The sequence below is a fragment of the Leopardus geoffroyi genome, chromosome A1 (genome assembly GCF_018350155.1).
Source record: "Leopardus geoffroyi isolate Oge1 chromosome A1, O.geoffroyi_Oge1_pat1.0, whole genome shotgun sequence".
In the NCBI taxonomy this organism is placed as follows: Eukaryota; Metazoa; Chordata; class Mammalia; order Carnivora; family Felidae; genus Leopardus; species Leopardus geoffroyi.
In genome coordinates, this window is record NC_059326.1 from 187858379 (window position 1) to 187884121 (window position 25743).

At 44.7% G+C, this 25743-nt stretch overlaps 1 protein-coding gene and 1 non-coding gene across 3 annotated transcripts in view; one reads left to right on the plus strand and one right to left on the minus strand.

The window, feature by feature from the left end:
• Window positions 1-1612: 1612 nt before the first annotated feature.
• On the minus strand, window positions 1613-1724 carry LOC123581747. Its single transcript, XR_006703987.1, has one exon. It is a non-coding gene; the product is annotated as a U6 spliceosomal RNA (small nuclear RNA).
• Window positions 1725-4718: 2994 nt separating this feature from the next.
• The window catches only part of CCNJL (cyclin J like), a 58504-nt gene continuing 37479 nt past the window's right edge, over window positions 4719-25743 (plus strand). The window contains exons 1-2 of one of the 2 annotated variants that reach the window (XM_045502995.1): window positions 4719-5138; window positions 5916-6030. In XM_045502995.1, coding sequence (XP_045358951.1) covers window positions 5965-6030 — 66 coding nt within the window. In that variant the 5' untranslated portion in view covers window positions 4719-5138; window positions 5916-5964. Of the gene's footprint in view, window positions 5139-5196; window positions 5522-5915; window positions 6031-25743 lie in introns of those variants that run through there. The other variant, XM_045502987.1, reaches the window with a different exon arrangement.

Below are 25743 nucleotides of genomic sequence, written 5' to 3' on the forward strand. Positions count from 1 at the left end.
CAGGCTCTGCACTGACAATGTGGAACTTGCTGGAGATCCTCTCTCTCCCTCTCTCTCTTCCCTCCTGCACATGCATGCATGTATGCTCTCTCTCTCTCTCAAATAAATAAATTAATTAATTAAAAAAAAAAAAGAACTGCTAACAACGGAGAGCTGAAGTTTTTAGGAAAATAGAGACTCCAAATTAGTGAATAATAAAGGCCCTTCGTGTACCCTGCATAGAAATATTATAATACTGCTATGAAAAATAAAGAACAGGGACACCTGGGTGGCTCAGTCGGTTAAGTGTTCAATTCTTGCTTTTGGCTCAGGTCATGATCTCACTTTTCTTGAGATCCAGCCCCACATTGGGGTGTCTAAAAGTGTGGAGTTTGCTTGGAATTCTCTCTCCCACCTCTCTCTGCTCCTCCCCCCCTCAAAATAAATAAACAAGTAAACTTAAAAAAATAAAGAACAGCAACAACAACAAAAAGCAAAACAATACTGAGAGTCATTTTTTTTTTAAACCTTATTTATTTTTGAGACAGCGAGACTGACAGAGTGAGAGTGGAGGAGGAACAGAGAGAGATGGAGGCAGAGAATCCGAAGCAGGCTCCAGGCTCTGAGCTGTCAGCACAGAGCCTAATGCAGGGCTCAAACTCACGAACTGCAAGCAAGGTCATGATCTGAGCTGAAGTCGGATGCTTAACTGACTGAGTCACCCAGGCACCCCTGTGAGTTGTTATTCAATGGAAGGCCACTCTAGTAATTTTATCATGTGATTTTATTTTAATAACATTTACTTTTTTTCTGATTATAAGAGTAATGCATGTTTCTTGTAGAAAACTTAGAAATACAGATATCTTAGAATAAAAAGTAAAATAAAATTTTCCAGTTAATACTTTTACAAATATTCTTCAGTTTCTTTTGCATGTGTGTTTAACCAGTCCTGTTCTAATCATGATTTATTATTTAACCGGTACCTGTTCTAATAGTTCACTACAGTAAAAAAGCATTGTGATAAAACCCCCTGTAAAGAAATCTTTACACTCATCTGCTTTTTTTTTTTTTAAATAAATTTTCAGAAGGGTGCCTGAGTGGCTCAGTCAGTTGAGCATCTGACTCTTGGTCATTATCTCACAGTTCATGAGTTCGAACCCCACTTTAGGCTCTGGGCTGACAGCTCGGAGCCTGCTTGGGGTTCTCTGTCTCCCTCTCTCTCTGCCCCTCCCCGCTCACACTCTGTCTCTCTCTCAAAATAAATAAATAAGCTTAAAAATAATTAAAGGGGAGCCTGGGTGGCTCAGCTGGTTAAGCATCGACTTTGGCTCAGGTCTTGATCTCACAGTTCGTGGGTTCAGGCCCCACGTTGGCCTCTGCTGACAGCTCAGAGCCTGGAACCTGCTTCAGATTCTGTGTCTCCCTCTCTCTCTGTCCCTCCCCCACTCGTGCTCTGTCTCTCAAAAATAAATAAATGTTAAAAAAAATTTTTTTAATTAAAAAATAAAATAAAATGAAATTTCAGAAGTGGAATAATTAGATCAAATGATATATTAAAAAATTTTAGTAAGACCATCTTTTAGTAAGATAGGATTATATTCCCAACAACACCAAACATATATTTGTCCCAAACATATATTTGTCAACCTTGCATGTTATATTTTTACGTGTCATCTTTACACAGGGCCATGCTAATCTTCTCTGCATTGTTCCTATTTTAGTATATGTGCTGCCAAAGCAAGCACTCGCATGTTATGTATAGATTTTTAAAATTTTTATTTATTTTGAGAAAGAGCATGAGTAGGGGAGGAACAGAGAGAAAGAGGGAGAGGGAGAGAATCCCAAGCAGGTTCTACACGGTCAGCACAGAGCCTGACTTGGGGCTCGATTCCACAAACCATGAGATCATGACCTGAACCCAAATCAAGAGTCAGACGCTTTACCTACTGAGCTACCCAGGCACCCCTCGCCTGCTGTATTTTTTTAAAAATTTTTTTCATGTTTGTTTATTTTTGAGAGACAGAGACAGAGCACAAGTGGGGGAGGTGCCAAGGGAGGAAGACACAGAATCTGAAGCAGGCTCCAGGCTCTGAGCTGTCAACACAGAGCCCGACATGGGGCTCAAACCCACAAACTGTGAGGTTATGACCTGAGATGAAGTTGGACGCTCAACCAACTGAGCCACCCAGGTGCCCCTATTTTGTTTTATTTTTTAATTTTTGCCTGCTGTGTTTTTAAAAATCCTCAACAAAGATGTATCACAAAGCTTCTAAAAATTTTTTTAATGTGTTTGTAGTGAGTATGAACATTAAAAATTTTTCTTTCACATTTATTTATTTATTTTGAGAGAGAGAGAGATAGAGCACAAGTGGGGGAGGGGCAGAGAGAGGAGACACAGAATCTGAAGCAGGCTCCAGGCTCTGAGCTGTCAGCACAGAGCCCAACACAGGGCTTGAACCTATAAACTGCGAGATCTTGACCTGAGCCGAAGCGGGATGCTTAACCAACTGAGCCACCCAGGCGTCCCAGTATGAACATTTTAAAAATGATACTAATCCTTTTGAATTCCTTCTTTCATGGCATACATGAAATTCTGAATTTTGATGCGTTTCATGTGGTAATCATTTATGAGAGGTTCAGATAGTAAGATCTACCTTTTGTCACATTTGTTAAAAACATTTTCTCCAATCTGTCATTTGCCTTTTTTGTGACATCTGATATATCTAACTAACTCTTGCATATTTACTCGAATATATATACTCATCCTTGGCTTTCTTCCTGTGCTTTATATTTGGGCTTTCTCTTCTGAAATAACGCACCTATATTTTCTCTTAATTGTCTTGTATTTTGTTGTTGTTTGTAGTTCTTTGGGCTTGATAAAGCTAATTTATAGATAGGGACCCCTAAAACAGAGGCCACCCTAGTAGTCTGTGCCACATCACAAATCTAAACCTAAGTCATTCTGCACTTTTCTGGAAACACCTGGCAAGGAAACCTAATATACACCAATCACACACCTCCAAGTTAGCTTTAGCTAGTTTACCTTACCTTAGGAAATAGGACCTGCTAGCCTTATAAGGAAATCTGTAACCTCTTAATGAGTCATGCCTTGCTTCTGCATTACCTCTTGTAACATTCTATAAAATTTGTTCTTGCCCAAAATCCCTCTGGAAGAGGTCTCCACTGCTGGTGAGACACTGCACTCTCCCAATCCATGGACTGTGTTCCCTTGAATAAAGGACATCAGACTTGTTACTAAATTGTTTTGGTTTGTCATTTGGCAGGTATGTATGTATATAATATATATGTATATATAATATATAGTACATGTATATATATTATATATGTTTATTCATTTATTATAAATGTTTATTAATTTTTGAGAGAACATGCATGCATGAGTGGGGGAAGGGCAGAGAGGGTGGGGCAGACAGAGGATCTGAAGTGGTCAAGTCCAATGTGGGGGCTCAGACTCAGGAACGTGAGATCATGACCTGAGCTGAAGTCAGACGCTCAACTGACTGAGTCACCCAGGCATCACTATTTTAGTTTTGTCATTTGACAGGTTCTTATATTTATTTGAATGATGATTGAAATAAATCTCTAGTTTTACTTTTACCCCCAAATTAACTAATTTCCTCAGTCTAATTTATTGAAGAATTTATCCTTTTCCACACAAAAGTGAAATGCCACATTTATCCTAAGATTGGATTTTAAGTATGTTGCATACGTTTCTAGACTTCAGTTATTCCGCTGATGGTTATCTACCCACTCTTGTATTGACACCACACTATTATAATTATACCTTAGCAATATGTTTTTTTAAATTTATGTTTTATTGGTTTTTTTTTTAATTAATCTTTACACTTGACGTGGGGCTTGAACTCATGAACCCAAGATCAAGAGTTGCATGCTCTTCCGACTGAGCCAGCCAGGCACCCCAGGTTAGCAATATGTTTTAAGATTTGGTAATATAGGTCTATCTCCTCCATTTTTAAAATTTAAAATTCTTAGATTTTCTCATGGATATTCTTCCATTTGAATGTTACAGAAAGTGTTACATGTTATCTTTTCCAGCCTCATCTACCCACAATCATTAGAATTTTATTAAAGGACTAAATTTGGGTAAAGTTGGTATTTTCACCTTCTATTTCTTCAAGACTTTCTTATTATGTTTCAACTTTTATAATGTCTTCATTAAAAGCCTTTATTTCTCAGTAACTTTATTCCTAGGTATTTCACACTTTTACAAGAGTATATATACTGTATAAAATACGTATTATACACTATATATATTTTACATTAAAATTGCTCTTTAAGCTCCAGTTGAAGCTTGTCAAAGCTGACTTTAAAATTTTTTTCCAGGTGGGTATGTGCTTTCAGGAAACCAGACAGAAACTAAAGGCGCTTTAGTGGTGGCTATCTATTGAGTGTTCTTTTTATACCTGACATGTCAATTATCACTTCACACGAATTATCTTCTTTAATAATACAATATCTTCAACAGGCTGGTGCAATTTTTATTCCCATTTTACACAAGAGGGTTCCCCGTCTTAGAACATGTGAGGAACTTGGCAAAAATTACCCAGTTTGTAGGTGGGTTTGAAACAAGTCTGCGAATCTCAAAAAGTATCACAAAAAAACCATCAGCCAAGAGGACAGCCCACGGTGGTGCCAATAGATCAGCTGATTAAAGGGAGTGCCTTTCCGAAAACAATCAGCTGAATTAAAAAGACAATGCTTTCCATCCACGGTACCGTTGGTTTTCCACCACTCCAAGACGCAGATCTACACTCTGCAGGAACACAATAAATACCAGTTGATTTACTGAGCCTCCTTTTGAATTCAGGACTCGTGGGTAACCAAGAGCGGCTTTTCTCTTGGTTTCTGGAGCGTTCGTGGGAATTGTCCGTTTAGAAACCTACCTCCCCATCTCGAGACGAGTTTTAAAAAAAAAGAAGAAGAAGAAGAATTAAGAAAGAAAAAACAGGTGGAACCGACGTAAAATTGGCCACAACAGCGCACGCGGGAGACAGAACTTTCTGGGGGCATCCTGCCCGCGCTCTTCACGCGTGGTGCGCGCAGGTGGCGCTGCGGTCCCTGAGCTCCCCGCGGAAGCCGGCGAGGAGCCCAGGAGGCCACCCCGAGCCTCCGCGAAGGTGAGAGGAAGCTTTCCACCCAAGCGGGGGAGGCGGGCGGGCAGGAAGCGGAGCCAGCGCCGGCGAAAGAAAGACTCCAATTCCCAGCCCCCCGCCCCACGGGGTGCGGGCCGCCAGCGCATGCGCGTGGCCCGGCCCCCAATTCCCCCAGCGAGGGAGGGAGGCCCCCGGCGGCCGGGAGGCTGCGAGCCGCGGCGGGACCCGAGCGCAAGCAGGGGCGCGGCGGCGGCGACGAGGGCGAGCGGGGCTGCGGAGGCGAACGTCGAGAGCGTGGGGCGCCCCGCGCGCGCGCGCCCAGCCGCGTGCAGACACCCGAGGGCACCGCCGGCTTGGCCCTGAGAGGGGCCTGGCACCCGCAGCCCCCCACGCCCGAAGAGGGATGCGTGAGTTTCGCCCCGGCTCGAGGGCAGGATGTGGGAGCAGGACAAAGGCTGGGCGGCGGGGGAGGAGTTGGGGACGGCGAGCCGGTGGCCGCTGCCGGAGCTCCAGCCTTGGGTGAGCTAGCGGAGTCGGCAACTTTCTGCGCAACTTTTGCAAAAAGGAAGATAAAAATTCTGCAAGTTGTTGCAGAGTTCCAGGTGGCCCCGGCTCCCTCGAGCAGAGGGCAAGGGGGCACCGCACCCTTGGCTGGGACCGGAGGCGACCACCGGCTCCTCCCAGCGGGGTAGGAAGGGGCGCCCATTCGGGCCCTGGCCGGGGACGAGCGAGAATAGGAATGCCGCGGGTCCGAGCCGGGGAGGCGTGCTGCAGCTGCTCAAGTTGCCCGTGTCCACGCAGGGTGCGCCCTGAGAGCCCGGTAGCGTCGGATCTCTGTGCTGCATACCCGATGATGGATGAGCCGTGGTGGGAAGGGCGCGTCGCCTCAGACGTCCACTGCACCCTGCGCGAGAAGGTCAGTTCCTCCCTGCCGCGGTTGTGTGGCTGGGTATTTAAAGTGCCTTTGGGTCTCGATTCGATGTCCTCCGGTCGTCCCTTGTAGGTACTGGATCTCCTGATGGCCTTGCTTTCTTCCTGCCCTTAGCCTTCTCCCGGAAAATTGTGGGGGAGAAACTGGAGATTGGAGAGCTTTAACTGGTTTACTGGTTAGGAACTCAGAGATCGCGACTGTAGTCCTTAAAGCTCTATTTCCCATAGTATTGCCACAAGAGATTATTTTAAATGGTACCTTTAAAAGAAACAATTATTGTGTATTCATTTTAATGTGAAATTTAAAAAATGAAAATCTAGCAAGTTCTGCATAGGATAAATGATGCTGATTTCCCATTGATTGTAATGACCTAACAGTTCCTTTTAAGATAGTAAAAGTTGTGACTCGGTAGAAAGAAATGTTAGGTAAGCGAAAGTGTAAGGTATGTAGAAGTTATGTCTCCCTCAAAAACAAAAACAAAAACAAAAACAAAAACAAAAAAACCCCCACAGATCTCTAGGATGGAACTGAGTAAACTTTAAGAAAAACCAGTCTAAATGAGAGGCGACAAAACTGGGAGGCTGTGAGGAGAAAACAAACACTCCCCTGCCAGTTTGCCTCTGGGGGCAGCTGAAATGGGATCCCTGCCCTCCCCTCACCTCAAAGGAAGTGCTGATGGCCACTGAGGCAAGGGCCTGTGTGTCTTGCCTTCTGCCTTTGGGCTGAGACTGAGAAGGGTGGTTTGGGAAACAGGTGTGAAATAGAGGAGTGTATTGGTTCTCTAGGGTTGCCTTGAGGAGAGGACTTAAAACAATAGGAATGTGTTCTCTCACAATTCTGGAGGCTACAAGTCCAAAGTCAAAGTGTTGGCAGAGTCATTCTGATCCTTGGCCTTTCTTGGCTTGTAGATGCATCGTTCCAAACTCTGAGTTGGTTGTCACACAGCGTTCTATGTTTGTTTTTTCTCCTTATAAGGACACCAGTCATTGGAATAAGGTCTACTTTAATACAGTATTTTAATTTAACTGATTACATCTGAAAAGACCCTATTTCCTAGGTGGACATGAATTTGGTGGGAAGGGGGTGGATACAATTCAACCCCATATAGGGAAGGAGAGGTTTTCCTAGTGGGGTACCTGGGTCCCTACACAGACAGGTAGTGCATTTGCACCCAGTGTCTGTGGAGTTCTCCTTACAAAGTCACCAGATATTCAGGGTTGTTGTTTTTTGCCCCCTCATTAGGGAGTGGCTGTCTTCCAGCCAAATTAATATTTTTTTCTTTTGCCTGTACCTGTTAGTCTATCTCTGTCTTGTGTTGGTTACCCAGGCTGTAGCTTTTTTGGTCTTCTCCCTGGAGCAGAATGGCCAAGGTGCCACACATTCTGAGCATCTGGAGAAGAAATCTAGGTCTTAAAGTGTTAGAAGGCAGAGATAGTGGGTTGGTAGGCCTGGCAGTATAGTCCTGGTCCTTTTCTGGAGGTAGTGGCTAAATGAACTAGGAAGAACTGCCATGGAAATTGGGTTTCCTTGTTGATCATAGGCTTGAGTGGTTATTAGTTCTCCTCATAGCTTGGGAGCAATGACTGGTATAATTTGTCCCTTTCTAGCAGGAAGGATTTCTGAAAGCAGTATAAACTCAACCAGCTCAGTCACCTGAGAATCCCCAGTCTTTTATATGAGTGTTCTGAACACCCCTCCAGCCACTCAGAGGAGCAGGGGCAGGCGGTCCCCCATTAATGGTGCCTCACCCAAGCCATATCGCTCTTAGTTTCCTGTTGGGCTGCCTGCCTCACAGGGAGAAGAGCTTTGTCGAGGCTTTACAGGATAGAAATGGAAAACTCAGGGATTGATGCCTAGGGTCCTCTGTGACCTTGAAGCTGGTCTTATCAGGGCAATCCCAGGTTCCTTTGGTTTATAATGTAAATGCCCCCCCCCATATTAACTATTTTCCTCCTTTATTTCCACTCTCTGTTCAAAGAAGCAGATGGGTTTTTTTTTTTATGTTTATTTTTTTGAGAGAGCGTGTATGTGAGCAGGGGAGGGGCAGAGAGAGAGGGGGACAGAGGATCCAAAGCGGGCTCTGTACTGACAGTGGATGACAGCCTGAAGTGGTGCTCGAACTTTCAAACCTCAAGATCATGACCTGAGCCGAAACCAAGAGTTGGACGCTTAATCGACTGAGCCACCCAGGCGCCCCAGCTGCTTCTTCAGACAATTTGGTTTTATGGAGAGTTTGCAGAGAAAAGCGAGGGCTAAGGGGAACCCAGTAGCCATACCAGCCTCACCTTTCTTAAGGAATGAGGGCCGGCCTTTCAATTTTCCCAGAGTAATTTTTTAGTCAACATCTATTCTAGTACTACATTTCTAACACTGTAGAACAATTTTGTGCGTGTCTGGCACACAGTAGACACTGTTGTTCATCAAATGTTCCCAGATAAACACAAAGCGTGTTTGTGTGTGTGCCGTTGAACTGTCATCATCGACCCGGGCGTGGTTATGCTCAGTTGACTGATGCAGGAAACAAGGCTGGATCACCGAGCTAGTGGAAGCCCCACTTTGTCAGATGTGCCATTCCAGAGTAGCATTACACTATAGTGTGTAAAATGTGACACTGTGGAAATGAACGGTGGTGTCAGATGCACACCAGTTATGGCGGTGAAACCCCGAGCTGCTTGTATGTCCTCTCTAAACTTCTTTGAACCTGGCTTCCATCGTCCATTCTTCCCACCACCACCAGAACTTAGATCGTGTCAGTTCCCTGCTTAAAGACCTCCACTGTCATCCCATTGCTCTCAGTAAAATTCCCAGTTCTTACCTGTACCTGTAATATCTGACATAGTTGGGCCCCGCCTGCTCTCATCTCTTGTCTCCTACATTGGCCTTCCCACATTGGCCTCCTTTCTCTTCCTTTAATAAGTCAAGCGCATTTTGTGTCTCAGGGCCTTTGCACTGGCTGTTCCCTCTATTTGAAGTCTGCCTTTAATACTATTCCTCTGTGTCTATCAAAGCTTCCTGTTTTGTTTCCTTTATAGTATTTACCAGCATCTGGAATTATTGCCTGTTTATTACCTTTTCCCCTACACTAGAATGTACGCTCTGCAAGAATAGTCCTGTGCCTGTCTTGTTCAGTGCCAGGTGTCCGTGTCTAGAATGGAGCCTCCCTGATCTGAGTGGAGTGGTGAAAAGAATGAATCTTCTTTAGTTTCCTTTTCTGTAACCTGGGGGGTGAATTTGATAGGAATGTTAGGAGTGATGAGAGGACCTAAGAACTGTGGTAGGCACTTGACAGGAATTGTGCCCTCACACTTAGGATTGCCGAGTGGAAGCTGAATGTGAAACTGATAGTCCCTTTCACATAGAGTGTATGCAGAGTAAGGCTTGGGATTTGTGACCACCTTGTGAACGCTTCACAAGTGTGACAGGTAGTCCTGATTAAGACAAGGATCATTATCCCTTTGGGCCATTGGATGGTGATGGGGTTGAGGCTGGGAGAAGTCTCAGTTTGCCAAAAGTCACGTACCTGGGACCCAGAAGCTAGGTGCCCTCGGCAAAATCTAAGCAGCCATGGAACCCTCCTTCCATCCAGATCGCTCTAGAGAAGTGTCTCCCTCTCAGGCCACCTTTATCCCTTGCTCAGACTTAAATTGCTCCCTTCATCATCTTTCCTGCCCTATTGCTTCTTCTAGAGCAAACCTGGAACCCCTTTCTCTGGCTACTTTCTGTTGGGGCGAAGGGCTGCCAGCCAGTACAGGGGAATCAGGTTTCTTACTTGTAACACCTGTGCCCTTGAACTTCTTCATTGAACATGAGGGAAGGAGAACATGATCACAGATGATCACTGTCGCCAGTGGGGACAGTGAGACTGTTGGTGATGTTTTCTGGTGACCAGGTATATGCCCTCATGAATATTCAGATTAAAGCTGAGCGCCTCCTTCCCCTCTCCCCCCCAAAAGGTGAATCCACCTTAAGTTTAAAATTAGCTTTAAAATAAAATTTTAAGCTTTAAAATTTAAGATCCCACACTCTCAAAACCATGTGGACAAGCCCTGCTTGTTTTGACCTGGTAGCTTTATCTTCCGGGGCTCCTGGGAGCCTGCATGCTAGAGGTTCCCTCCTTCATCCTGTTCACCTTCTCCTAGGATTGGGGTCATGTGGCACCTTGGGGGTCTCCTTGCCCTGCTCCAGATCTGCAGAGCAATCAGCTGCTTCCTGAAGCTTGCTTCCTTCCACCCTTAGAGAACTTGATCTGTGTGAGAGCACATTTCTTGAGCCAGTAGACTGACCAAGGACATTTTTACTGATTTGTGATTGAATTTATACAAAGATCTTCCTAAACACCACCAACAAAAGTGACATTTAGCGATGATAATGTTAGCGGGTACTATTTATTGAGCACTTCCTGATGCCCGCAGTGTGCCAAGCATGTCCTCCATGTATTATCTCACTTCTCATATCTGCCCTAGTGCTGGGATTGACCCTGTTTTACAGATGGGAAACTACAAGACTCAGAGGGTATGAGTAACTCTGTTGAGAGCGAATAGATCATTGTATCAGAGCTTGACCGTAGATTCATTTGCGAAAACGTCCATTTTAACAAAGATTGGAAATACAAGGCAGGGGAGTCAAGGCTCTTCCATCCGTGGCATTGTAGGCTCTGGCTTTAGTCGGTGTTACAATGACTCTGTAAGTTGGATTTTCTTTAAGCCACCCTGAGAAGCCAGCAGCCATGGGCTCTGGCCTTGCTTTGGGCATCGGAAGGGCTGATTGCCAGGCCAGGGCCTTCCTTATTTGGCTCTGGCACCTCACTTGTGTATGGTGCTTCTCACCTTGAAGTGATTTGGCCTTTGCTGTTGCCTCTCCCTGGGGTGGACATGATGGTGTTCTGACCTGCCAGGGCAGAGTAGGGACCCCTCCGGGCCGTCTTCTCTTGCCTGAGCTCTGACAGCTGGACACGACAGAATCTCACCCCAGCTCGGTCTGCCACCCCTGGATTAAAGCCACATTGTTTTCTAATGGCTTCTAAAGCTTTCACATCCTTTTATTTTGCACTTCCAACATCAATATTTTTCCTTCTCGCTCTTCTTCCTAAATTCCTCAAATTTCTCCACTGCACGGTTGAACATTTGACTCCTCATAAAAAGTGTTGACCCAAGCCCATGCTCCACAATTTGACTAGGTCACCCCACAATTGGCTTTTCTATTCTCTTGCCCTCCTTTTGGGTTTCTGCACACTCAAGGGACAGTTCTTCCCAAATCATGAGATAAAACCAGATCTATCAATAAGAAAATGTTCTAGACACTGGTGACAGAACGTGTCTGCCCAGCTCAGTTCCAGAAATGTGTCATTCAAGCCTCTCAGACTCCAAATGGCTGGTTTCGACAAGCCCTTGCCTACTGACAAGGCTGCCTTATGGTTGTGGTCTTCAAGGGAGACCCTAAGCAGCTGGCCCTCAGGGCCCCTTTCTGGAGGGAAGGGTGAGGCTTTTAGTATAAGGAGAGGTTTCCTACAGTCCCACTTGTAAGGGTGATTTGGGCTACTCCTGGGGTTGTATGCAGAAGACAGAAGATGGAGTGAGAAATGAGGTTGGGGGGCTGGATGAGACGTCATTCATGGTGGCATCCAGCTTTAAGACACCCAGATTCCAGTATCCCGACTTGTGTTCTATAGGAAGCTTGGGGACAAAGGTGAATCAGAACTGGGTGTTTTCTCATGAGCCCCTCTGGTCTTAGACAACAGAAGTGCTCAGTGTGCCCACAGTGCTCACCTGAGACTTGGTCTCTGTGCACCTTATCTGTGGAAGATGCAAGTTATCTTGCAGGCTTCCTTTCATCTGCACCTCAGGATAGTGTGATCCCTGCCCCACCTGCCTCCCAGGTGTCTTAGGAGAAAATACATGGGTATGGGCCTTTGGGGCCTTGATTTTGAGGTGGAGAAAGGGGTTGGCAGGCACCCTGGTTGGCTGGGGAAGGGTATGCTAAGTAAGGAGAGGACATTTAAGGCCTTGAGCTGGCCCTGTGCCCTTGCCCTTGACTTCTTCTTTGTCTTTCTAAACCACACTGCCCCTTGGGTAAAGGGAGTACAGCCAACGATTGTCTGGAGTATCTGAGCACCTGGCAGAAAGAGGTGACACTGGGTCTGCTGTTTTCTCTCTTTTTGTTTTTTTTAAAAGTTATTAAACACACACACAGACTGGGGTGGGTTGTTTTTGATTTTTTGTTTTCATTTTTGTGTTGCTTGTTTGCTTAGGAAACTGCAAAAATAAATACAAGCAAAGAAAGTTAGTCTCACCATTTGGAAGTCATTTCTGTTGATATTTTGGTTTAGGTTCTTCTGTTCCTTTGTGTGCATGTTATCATGATACAGTTTTATTTTGTTTTTGCTTTTTTTTTTTTTTTTTAGTAAAAATGGAAAATACCTTGCCTCAAAACACTCTGTTCATTTCATGCATTTCTGTATCATTCTTCACCGAAATCCTGGCTATTGGACACCAGCAAAAAAAAAAAAAAAAAAATTAGAAACAGGCAATTGTGCTTATTTAGAATAGGTAATATGAGAACGTGGTAAAAAAAAAAAATCCAACTATATGAAAGGGTAGGTAGTAAATAGGCTTTCTTCCACCCTGTCTCATTCTGTGAGTTTTTCTCTCAAAGGTGCCACCAATTCCAGCTTCTTGTGAATCCTTCCAAAGTTGTTCCATGCGTAAACAAACACAAATATGGTGTGTGTTTGTTCGAACACAAGTAGTGTACTTTATACTGTGCTGTACCATTTGATTTTTTAATGTGTATATTTTAATAATTTAAATATTTTCTGTGAAACCAATGAACAGAAGCTCTGTGACCAGAAGGGATTTTTTTTTTTTTTTGGCTTTTCTGTTCATGGTAATTATGAAGGTATATAGTAGATACTCAATACATTTTTATTGAATGAATGGACGGACTATTTCTTTTTGGTCATTTTCTATCTAAATATATGTTATGGTTCTATAACTTAATTTTTTCCTTCACTGTATATACCAAATAGTTTTCTACATCATTAACTACTTTTCTACAGTATCATGCATCACATTTTCTTGTGTGGATACACCAGGATTTGATTGGCTCATCTTCTTGTTGGATATTTAGGTGGAATGCTTATTCATTTTCTAAAACTGAGTTATAATATAGAGTACAATGTACAGATCTTTTTTTAAAATTTTTTAATGTTTATTTATTTTTGAGAGAGAGCGTGCAAGCTGGGAAGGGGCAGAGAGAGGAGACACAGAATCGGGAGCAGGCTCCAGGCTCTGAGCTGTCAGCACAGAGCCCCATGCGAGGCTCGAACTCACAGACCGTAAGACCATGACCTGACCCGAAGCTGGACACTCAACTGACTGAGCCACCCAGATAGCTATACCTACGGTACAATGTACAGATCTTAAGTGTGCATACAGTTTACAGTGTATAGTGAGTTTTGATAAATGTGTGCATTCATGTAACTACCACCATGTTCAAGATACAGAACATTGCCAGAGCACCTAGCTGGCTCAGTTGGTGGAGCACGTGGCTCTTGATCTCTGGGTCATCAGTTTGAGCCCCCCTCCCCCATTGGATACAGAGAGAATGCTTAAATAAACAAATAAACGTTAAAAAAAAATTTTTTTTTAACGTTTATTTACTTATTTTGAGAGGGAGAGAGAGCGAGTGAGCACATGCACAAGTAGGGGAGGGCCAGAGAGAGAGGAGAGAGAGAGAATCCTAAGCAGGCTCCATACCAGCAACACAGAGCCTGATGTGGGGCTTGAACCCACGAACCATGAGATCATGACCTGAGCCGAAATCAAGAGTCACTTAACCGACCAAGCCACCCCATTGCCCCAATAAACTTAAAAACAGAATCTTAAGAAGAAAAGATGTACAACATTACCATCGACCTAGAAAGCTCCTCTGTGCCCCTTCTCAGTCACTCACTCCATCCTGCTCCCAGCCCTAGGCAAGCCATCTACTGTTTGTCTCTCTGGATTGTATTTGTCTTTCCTAGAGTTTGATATACATAGAGTTATACATACGTACTCTTTTCTGTCTGCCTTTTTCTCCGTAGCGTAATATGTTTGAGATGCATCCATGTTATAGCTTTTAGGAGTTTATTCCTTTTTCTTGCTAAGTAATATTCCATTTGTTTATTTATACAACACAGCTCTTTCATCCATTTCTCCCTTGTCCTTTGAGGCATTTCTCGTGTACCATTTGATTTTTAAAAAATTTTTTCATATTTATTTATTTTTGAGAGAGAGAAAGTGCGAGCGGGGGAGGGGCAGAGAGATAGAGGGAGACACAGCATCTGAAGCAGACTCCAGGCTCTGAGCTGTCAGCACAGAGCTGGACACGGGGCTTGAACTCACAAACTGTGACATCATGACCTGAGCAGAAGTGAGACGCTCAACTGACTGAGCTTCCCAGGAGCCCCTCTCATATACCATTTGATTTTCAATAGCACTGTGGGGGGTGCCTGGGTGGCTCAGTTGGTTAAGTATCCGACTTTGGCTCAGGTCATGATCTCATGGTTTGTGAGTTCGAGCCCCACATCGGGCTCTGTGCTGACAGCTCGGAGCCTGGAGCCTGCTTTGGATTCTGTGTCTTCCTCTCTCTCTGCCACTCCCCTGCTCATGCTCTGTGTGTCTGTCTCTCTCTCTCAAAAATAAATAAATGTTTAAAAAAAATTTTTTTATAAATAAATAAATAAATAAATAAATAGCACTGCGGTACTGATCCAAGTCTGTCTGTGAGTATGGTCATGGGAATAAATTCCTAAAATGAAATTGTTGGTCACAGGGTATAATTTTGAGAACTTTGCATATCACCGGTTAATTCCTGAAAGGTTGCACCTGTTTGCACTTCCACCGGTGGTGTGGGAGAGTGCCTGCTTCCCAGCAGCTTTGCTAAACCTAGGTATTACTGTTTTGAAAAAAATCAGTGCCATTTGGTTAGGTCAAAATGGTGTCTCCTGGCTGTGTTTGAAAGGAATGGGAACCCAGAGTGGGAAAAGCACTGGAGGGGAATAAGGAGGGAACTCTGATACCTTCCCAGACCTGAGGGGCCCCATCTGCAGCAGGGAACCAGCCTGGGACCCATCTTGGGCTGGGTAAGGGCTGTTGAAGTGCCTTCCTCCCTGGCCAGAAAACTCCTAGTGCTCCCTCTTAGCCCCCTCAGTGTGTGCTGCCTCCTACCTCCAAGTGGCACTTACTTGGGAACTGACTCCTTCTGAGGCCAAATTTGAATTGTCCAGAGGCATTGGCTCCCTTAGAGGTCACTGGAGCAGGTAGTGCCAGAGCCTGGACATCCTTTATGATAGAGAGATCCACACTGCTACCACGAGCTACTTATTCCAGAAATGATCATCCAGTGACTTGGGTGGGTGGGTTGAGGGAGCAAGAATGGGAAGGGACGGGCATTAGAAGAGAAGCATCAGGAACTAGATTCAATTGCTGTACGGAAAAGTTGGAAAGAACCTAAATGCCCATCAGAAGGGAATTGGTTTCACGGTGGTTGGTCTAACACACTAAAATTTGTGGAGTCATTAGACGTGACATTGTGGAAGACAGCTTTGTGCTTGATGACAGTTGATTTTTCTGATCATTGCAAAAATCCCAGACAGCTCAGAGCATGTCTAATTCTTTGGAGTGTACCTCTGTTTTTTTTCTTAACTTTTATGATAGAAATTTTTAAAGATACACAAAAGTAGGGAGAATAGTAAAATGAATCCCCATGTACTTTCCACTTAGCTTAGTACCTGTTTCATCTGTTCCCCAGACAACATGTGATTTTACATATAAATATCTGCTAACAGGCTTTTTTTTTTTTTAAAGTAACAACTTTGGGGATGCCTTGGTGGCTCAGTTGGTTAAGTGTCCAACTTTGGCTGAGGTCATGATCTCATGGGTTGTGGGTTCAAGCCCCGCATCAGTCTCAGTGCTGACAGCTCAGAGCCTGGAACCTGCTTTGGATTCTGTCTCCTTTTCTCTTTGCCCCTCCCTGACTCGAGCACGCGCTCTCTCTCTCTCTCTCTCTCTCTCTCTCTCTCAAAAATAAACATTGAAAATTAAATGTAACAACTATGCCACTATCACACCTAACAAAATTAACGATTCATTAATATCTACTCTTGCCCAGTCCATATTAAGCTTCCCCACTTGTCTCAAAAATGGCTTTTATAGTTGGTTTATTCAAATCATCATCCTGATAAGGTCCATGTATTACATTTCTTAAAAATTACTTTTTAAGGGGTGCCTGGGTGGCTCAGTTGGTTGAGCATCCAGCTCCTGGTTTTGGTTCAGGTCATGATCTCGTGGTTCATGGGTTTGAGTCCTATATCAGGCTCTGTACTGACAGTGCAGAGTCTTCTTGGGATTCTCTCTCTCTCTCTCTCTCTCTCTCTCTGCCCCTCCCTTGCTTGCTCTCTCTGTCTCTCAAAATAAATAAATAAACTTAAAAATTTTTTTTAAATTACTCTTTAAGGTTTTAATTCTCTGATAGATTCCCTTCCCTGCACCCCTCTCCCTTAAAAGCATTTTTCCCCATGACCTTGATTTTTGGAGAAACCAGGTCATTTGTTCTGATAAATGTCCCCTACCTTGATTTGGCCTGTTCCTTCCTAATGGTATCATTTAACTTGAGTTCTCTGTTAACAATTTGGTTTATATACTTCCCTACTCTTGTGGGATTTTAGTGTGCTGTAACCTACTTTTTGTCTAGCTAGCTGTCAGCTCAAACATCGCTTCCTCAGAGAAGCCTTTCTTTACTCCCCTCCAGACAAGGTCGGGCCTGGGACCCTTGTTACATTCTCAGACCACCGTGCATTATTGCTTCAGCACTCAGCATGATTTGTAATTCTACACTTATTAATGGGATTATCTGATTTAGAACCAGCCTCCCCCCTAGACAGCAGGCCCTCGAGGGCAGGCCAGGGCCGTGTCTCTTCAGCTCTGAGCAGAGTGACTGCTGCACATCACAGACACCTTATCTGGAGTCTGTGTCCTACAGCCCACACACTGCCTTCCTGGATTTTGCTGTTGAAACAGGCTTTTGGGGCAGGTAGCATGGCTCCCAGTAACTCCACCCTGCTGGTAGAGAAATGGCCTCTGAGAGCTTAAATGCTCAGCCAGGACTTCCCTATTGAGTGGGAGAGCTGGGGCTTTGAGACCGTGTGATCTGCTGTGCAGAGTGTGACTTAGGACGGGCAAAAGAATTGCAGCCAGCCTTGAAGTCAGTGATGGGGTAACACGAACTTCCCCTCGAGGGACGTGAGAAGGCGGGGGTTAGTGGGACAAGGCTGTTGGTTCTGAGTTGATAGATCTTGTTAGTCTCTCCTTTTGTGTTCATTTTCTGTTTTGAAATAATATCAAACATACAGGAGAGTTGCCAACATGGTTCACAATTGTGAACATTTCACACATTTGCCTTATCATTCTCTTCTTCCATCTTGATACTTTTTTTTTTTTTTTTTTTTTCTGGAAGCAAGTTGCAGGCGTTATCCGTTAATACTTCAGGGCTTATTTTATATGGTTACTTTTGAGATTGGCCATGAAGTGCTTTGTGGGAGAAGTGTTGTCAGACCACTAGAGATATCTTCCCAGTTGTCAGGAACCTCCCTGGAAGCCTGCTTTGGGAGGAAGGGATTTCAGCATTCTGGTGAGAAAGAAGGAAGCCCAGGGCCACAGGCAACCTTTCTAGACCATGAGTGGGGATGGCAGAATACTGGCTTATTTCCTTGGACCATCTCCATGGCCTTACTGTCAGACAGCCCCTTCAGTCAGCATTTACTGAGCCCCACGTATAACCTGTAGACCTATGGGAGGCTCTGCCAGGAGAGGCTGTGGACTCAACCACACCCTGGGGGCCTCAACATCAGTAACGAAAGTCCACGTTAATGTACATTAATGGACGCTTGCTTGATACACATTTCCTTCCATTATCAAAGTCCTCAGGCAGCCCCCCCAGAAGGTACTGTAATTATCCTCATTTTACAGGTGAGACTCAGGAGAATTTAGAGAGTTAAATGACTTACCTAAAGCCATGCAGCTACGAAGATGGCAGAGCCAGGATTTGAAGGCAGGCAACCTGGCTCCAAAGCTCACACTGTGAACCACTGTACAGATGGTGACATCCCGTTGCCTAGAGACACGTGAAAAGCTTCAAAGAGGAGGTGCTGTTTGGGCTGTGTTCAAAGGATAAGCAGAAGCTTGCTAGGCAGAGAGAGGCGTGGAGGAAGTTCATCTCTTAGGGCACAGGGCAGTGAGTGATGGTCACACAGTGACTTGCAAAGGGCGGTCTAGTGAGTGGGGGAGGGGCAGGAGAGGGGCCGGGAGCATTGGCTCTGGGGATGTGGGTCTCCCAGATGTGTACACGTATCCTGCGAGCACGCACAGTGGTATGAGGAGGGAGTGCTGGATCACTGGGAAATGGCCTTGGCCTTGGAGACCTGTGTCTCCAGTGTTGGTGGTGGTCCAGAGAAATCGCATCTGAACCAGGGCAGGAAGTGGAGAGATTTGAGAGTTTGAGGAAATAGAGTCAAAGGACCAGTTAACAAAGGGACGAAGGGTTTCAAGTTTCTTATGTTTTTCCATTGCTGAGCATGATGGGCCTTTGTCACATCATTCTTAGAAAACTCCTAGCATATGCTAGTTTCTGTGTCCTCTTTAAAGACTCCCACTGCCCACCAAGTTGATGTTTATTGGGTGCCTACAATAAGCCAGATAGTGTTAAATCCTTGATTCATATTATCTCATTGATTATTAATGTTGCTTAAGAAAGAAAAGACAAGGAGGGACCCCTGGGTGGCTCTTGATTTTGGCTCAGGTCATGATCTCACGGTTCAAGTTTGAGTTCCACGTTGGGTTCGGTGCTGAGCATGGGGCCTACTTAAGATTCTGTTTCTCTCTCCCTCTGTCCCTGTCCCCTGCTTTGCTCTCTCTCTCAAAAAAAAAAAAAAAAAAAGACGAGTTAATTGTCCTGACCACTGACCACGGCACTAGTAGTTCCTGAACATCAGTGCATGTTCATTCTTGCATTCAACACCTATTTTTAGCAGCTGACCACATGCTAAGCACTGCCAGCTGCTGGGAATATAAGTGGTGAACAAAACAAAATTCTCTACCTTTATGGAGCATATAATGAAGCATCAGGCTCGGATGACGTGCACGTAAAGCACAGATGGATGCCCAGCTGTGTCTCCAGGAAGTCACATACAGTAAGTCAGGAAATGGGGAATGCAGTAGACAGCTAGGGCTGCCTCAGACTGGGTGGCTTAAAACAGTAGAACTTTACTCTCTCACACTTTTGGAGTGCTCCTTGGCTTATTGCTGCATTCATGCATTCTCTGTCTCCATCTTGACCTTGTCTTCCTCCTGTATCTGCTTTTGCCTAGTCTTTCCCCTGTGTGTCTAGATGTCTCTCTTTTCTGTTCTTATAAGGATACCAGTCATTGGTTTAGGGCCCACCCTAATCCATTACAACTTTATTGTAAGTTGGTCTCATCTGTGAAGGTCCTGTTTCCAAAAGTCACATTCTGAGGTTCTGGGTAGGTAGGGGTTTTGGAGAGACATTATCCAACTCAGGACAGGGGGAAGCCTCCATTTTTCAGGGAATTCTCAGAAGATTCCAATGTCTGGGATCAAATGACCATAGTTGTAGAAACCCTGGACTGTATATCAGCAGGGGAATGGAGGTAGTGGTTGTGGTAGTGGTTACCTTACTGACCTGTTTCAGGCTGCATGGTAGGGTCAAGGTTCCCAGGAAAATCCCTCAGAAGGAATCTGGAAATTGGGAACGGGAAGAGTCGAGTGAAGAGCTGTTGGAGCCACAGTTTAGGAATGGTGACCCAGGAGGGAAGGGGGAGAGATCCAGGGGTTGGACCTGTTACAGAGAACCACCATGGAAGGGGGTGCATCATGACCCCTGTCCCTACATAACAGAGCATGTGGGAGAATGAGGGGCACCCCCCATTGAGAAGATAAGGTGTGAGGGATGTGGTCAAATCAGGAAGTTGCCGAAATGAAGAATATGGGGGCAGTTTATAAAAAGACAATGAGTGTTGTCTTTGGGGGTGTTGGGAGGTCTCTGGGGCAGGACCATAGAGAGGCAGACACACATGCCTTTGGCCGCAGTTGGATGCCAGTAGCTACAGCCAGACCTGTCACAGAGTATGCTCTGGACGCCAGTGGCTGTGGCTCCTGGGAACAAAGAGGCGTGTCCGGAGCTGGCCCTTTTCTGAGTTCAGGGGGCCAGTGAGAGATGTGGTGGCTGGAGATGACCTTTCTCTCTGCTGGAAGACAGGCCAGAGGTCAGCAGGAGGGGATGTCACTGGCGTTGTTGGCTTTATGTGCTGCAAGCCACCCTCTCGAGGGTGTCGAAATAGTGTTCTCGCAGCGATGTTGGTTCTTTACCGAAAATACCTTCTTGGGCTTTATGAAGCAATTGGAGCAGAGAGGGGAAGGAGGGTGATCCTTGAACTGTGCAGGGCCTCTGGGGTCAGAGGTGTGTACTTCTGAGGCCTGTGAAGAGCCAACTTACCCACCTCCCCTTTCTTTTTCCCTTTCAATTTGCAAGTCTCCACTTCCTGTTGGTCACCTTGGTTACACATGATGTTTCTTCATGTCTTGCTACTCTTTGTTCTCAGGCAGACACCATCCCTCGAGCTGTTTCCCAACCAGCTGGCCCAGTGCCTGGAGGCCCAGCCTCCCTAGGGAGGCAGCAGTTGGCAGCACTGAGGATGAGCATGGCGGGAAGCACAAAGGAGACCAGTGTGGTTTTCCTTCAGCGGCTGGTGTGGGAGAGCAACTTGCCCCTGCTCTGCACCTTGGGCCACTTACAAAGTGGTTGTCACACTCAAAGCAGCACCACACCCCAGGCCCAGCCAGTCCCTCTGATGTCCAAGTCCAGGATTTGCCACTAACCCACAGGGCGGCTTTGGCCATTGCACTTCTGTGCCTCATTTTTCTGGGCATCAGCCAGTCCTGGTGGTGCCACTGACTGTGCCCAGCTCAACAGGCTGAGTGCTGCGATGGAGAGCCCAGGTTGAGTTACAGCTGTCAGTAGGGCCATAGTACAGTGTGAGGGAGAAGTGGGGGCATGTGTGTGCAGAGAAGCTAGACTGGAGGCGCGTCTACCAACACGTGCACATGCTCACACTTGTCTCTTGGTGGTGGCATTGCTGGTGAATTTAATTTTCTTTGTATTCATATATGTGTTTTCTAAAATTCCTACAGTAATAAAATATTTTATAACCTGTTAAATATAACATTATTTTGGAAGGAAAACACAAACCTAAACTATCGCATAGAGTCTGCAAAGCAGTGTTATGAGCATGGAATCAGAAAGCCCAGATTCAGATCCATCACTTACAAACTGGGGGACCTTCAGCAAGTTATGTAGCTTCTCTGAGCTGTCCTTGTCCTGAATACTGGGACAGAATGCATGGAACATGGTATCTGGCAAAGGAAATACACAGAGTTTTAAAACTATATATATATATATATATATATATATATATATATATATATATATGCATGTATATAAAATGGAAGGTTGTATAAAGCTGTTCATCATAATGAGTGATTCCAGATACTCATGAAGACCAGACCAGAGAGGAGGTATAAGAATCTGGGGATGCTGAATTCTGTCTTTGCCTTGGTGTGGCAGTGACAGTAGACAGGTGCCTCAGTCTACATAGCAGTAGGTGGTTTCCAGGGAGGAACCAAGTCTGTATTTACAGAGGACTGGGAATTGCCAAAATTGTAAATACATATGTAATATATTAAAATGTGTGTGTGTATGTATATATATATGTGTGTGTGTGTGTGTGTGTGTGTATATATATATATGTATATATATATAAATGTGTATATGTGTATTGTACATATATATACACATATGTAATATATATATATATGAGACAGGGCAGTTGAGGGGATTTAATTTGGAGCCCGTCCATAGACCCCACAAGGCAGGGCACCCGGCTCTTGGCTGCCAGGGTGAGCTGGCATCTCTGTCATCTTGTGCCTCTCCTAGGCTCTGAACACCATGGCTGTGTGGAAATTCTTACCAGGGCAATTCAACAGGTGAAAACTGTGGCTTTTCATCTCAGAGAGCTTTTCAGTAAACCTTTCGGCTTAGCATCATCAACTTGTTGGGAGTTGAGCCAGGGATTTTCTCTGGAGTCTCACCTTGCAGATGCATTGGAATTTAATGTCCCCAGCACACCAGTGCCCAGCTGCCAGCACCCTAAATCACCATCTCCCGGAACAAGCTCTCTGGGATGTTGTTCCTCTGCCCCCATCCCCCCTAAAAAGGGATGGTGGTGATGGTCATCTGTGGATAAACAGATTTAACCTAGAGTTTCCTAAAACTGTGTGCGTTTTTTTCCCTGAACAAATGTTTCAGGGATTCCAGTGAGCTAATATCTGGTTCCTTTTTAGGAAGGAACAAAGTAGTATGCAGTATATAGTATGGCCCACAGATCCCTGTTCTTCAGGGAGTATAAAATTGGGCCTGGGGTGTCATGGAACACACACTGGGAAACATTGCCTTTGAAATGACTGAGAGTAGAGTATGTAATTTAGAATTCTTGAAGTTCCCAGTCCCTTATAAAACACCACCTTTTTCCTCTGTGTTCAACCCCTGCTGCTATTGGGTAGACTGAGGCACCCCAAGGCAAGGACAGAGTTTTCTCTTTCCCCTAGAATTCAGCATCCCCAGGTTCTTACACCTCCTGCTCTTGGGGAGTATTTTCATTTGCACATTATGATAGTTTTATTCAACCTCTAAGATCCCAAGCAAACCATTTTTACTTCCCTTTTCATTTCAAGTATGTGCCATTCTCCAAATTTGGACGTTTTGTTAATTATTGAGTATTTCTTCTGTGTCAAGTATTGGAGTCACAGAGCTGAACAAGACAAACCCATCCCTTTTCTCATGATGTTTATCGTTGAGGAGTGAAGAAAGACACTCAAAGTGAATGGATGGGTGGATGGATGGATGGATGGATGGATAGATAGGTGGGGAAAAGTTCTAGGTGCTTGGGGAATATCTGAAAGGCATATGACCAGGAAGCACTGTTTTCAGAAGTGACTTTTAAGCTGAGATCTGAAGGAAGAATAGGTGAATGATGAGAAGTAAAACCATAAGGCAGTTAGAAAACAACACAGTACAAGACACCAAGTCTACAAAATGTAGACCTCCCTTCCTCCCTTCATATGAGAAAACAAGGGTGACCAGCTGAACTTTTACAGTGCACATGACCTTCAAACTCCTCTGAGGTTAGCCTCAAAATGCCGGCATAGCCTGTGTGTGAAGAGCACAAGCTGAATTTTCTCCCCCATCTGTCCTTCAGCAGTGACAAGCCAGGGTCCCTGCCCAGCAGTCCTGGCTGTGGGCTTGGGGTCTGTTGAAGTGCACTTCAGCCTGGCCTCACCTGTTCTCCCAGGCACATCTGAGACCAGCCCAGGTGTAGAGTGTTTGCTACCTCTGCCAAGGTCAGTGCCTCTGTGAGAAAGGGGAGAGCACTGGAGGAGCAGACACGTGCATGGAATCTTCAGAAGCCTGTCCACACAGCCCTGCCGCCACTCTGTGTATTCCAGTTTGGGCTTTGTAGGTGTTGTGAGTCACTTGTCTTCAGCCTTTTTCGGAAAGCTGTCCCTCTCAATAATCCTCTTTCTGCCTTGGAATCCCCAGACAGAGCTCTTGGTCAGCAAGGAGAGTGGTTCCTAAAGGACACAAGCCTTTCTGGACACGTACCACCTTCCTTTCCTCTAGAATGGTGCCTCTGGTCACAGAACTGTCCCACATCATGGTGGAATTTCCCACTCAGAGGGCAGTGTCCCCCGCATTGGTTACCCCAGGGAAGGATGCAGGGCTGGCTAAGGGAGACTGGGGTGGGACAGGGATGGCCACAGGCAGGGAGAAGCTTTCCCGCAGCTGGTGTTGGCTGAGGTGCATCATGAACACTCCATTCATTTATTCAAACATTCATTCGTTCATTCATTCAGCAGATATTTTTTTAGCCCTTACTGTGTGCCAGGTACCAGGGGTACAGCCCAGACCTGGAGAGAAAAATGACTCCCTCCCTCACAGAGATCACATTCTGCGGGGTGGAAGGAATGAACCCTTTATTGGACAGTCACTGCTCAGTGTAGGAACACACAGGCTGCTATGGGAGGGCAGTCGGGGAAGGCCTGTCTGGTGAGTGACCAGAACAGAGACCACAAGGATGAGAAATGGCCCAAATGCCAGAATGGGGATCTGGTGGAATCACAACACAACCTTATGACGACAAAATGCTAGGCAGCCATTGAAAATACGGTTTCTGATGCTGTCTTGAAGGGGGAGTTGGGCATACTTGTAGATTATGACTCCGTTTTGTAGAAGTTTGCACAGAGGAAAATATCTGAAGAATCCGTGTAAAGACGTGGCTCAGTCAGTTAAGTGTCTGACTCTTGATTTCAGCTCAGGTCATGATCTCACAGTTTGTGAGTTCAAGCCCCGTATCAGGCTTTGAGCTAATAGGGCAGAGCCTGCTTGGGATTCTTTGTCTTCCTCTCTCTTTATCCCCTCCCCCGCTTGTGTGTGTGCGCACTCTCTCTCAAAAATAAATAAATAAACATTAAAAAAAGGAATCCATGTAAAACTTACTAGGACTTTTCATGAGAGATCGTAAGTGATATTTGTTATTTTTTTCTACTTTAGAACAGTTGTCAGTGAATATATCATTTATAATTAGTAAAACGGAAAAAGAAAAAAAGGTCACTACCTCTGGGTTGGACCTGGGTGGGGCCTTGCATCTTGTGAGGACGAAGTGGGATATTTAGCACAGTGCTGACATGGGGCATGTTATTATTAAAGGGCTGACTTTCTCAAAGACGTGACGTGAAGTTACCAGGGAATCCTTGGGGATACATTTTGAGCTGGGCCTTAATACAGTGGGTATCTAGTCCCTCCCTCTGTTTCTTTTCAGACTGGAAACACAGTATTGAAGTAATAAAATGTCTATACATTGAATGTTTTTAAAATTTCAGTCTTTTTTTGAATATTACTTTTCAATTTATTTTTATTAAAGTGTAGTTGACATACGATGTTATTAGTTTCAGATGTACAGCATGGTAATTTGACAATTTTATACATTAAGCTGTGCTCACCATGATAAGTATTATTATCATCTGTCACCATACAATGCTATTACAGTATATTGACTGTATTCCCATGCTGTATTTTTCGTCCCTGAAGCACTCTTTTTTTATGGACATAACATTATATTAGTTTCAGGTGTACAACATAAGGATTCAATATTTGTACATTTTGGGAAACGATCACCACAATAAGTATAGTTAGCATTTGTCACTTCACGTAGTTACATTTTTTTCTCATGGTGAGAACTTTTAAGATTTATCTCTTAGCAACTTTCAAATGCAGAATACGATATTACTGTCTTCACCATGCTGTACATTATATCCCCAGGACTTATTTACTTTACAGTTATAAGTTTGTACCTTTTCACTCCATTCACCCATTTCACCCACCTCCCACCCCCTTGCCACTGGCAACCACCAGTCTGTTCTCTGTGAGTCTGGTTTTTTTTTTTGACTTTGAATGTTTCTTTTTTAAAAAATCCAGTGTTGAAAGCATGAAAATAAAAATCACACAAGATCTCAGCCCTCCAAGATACTGCTG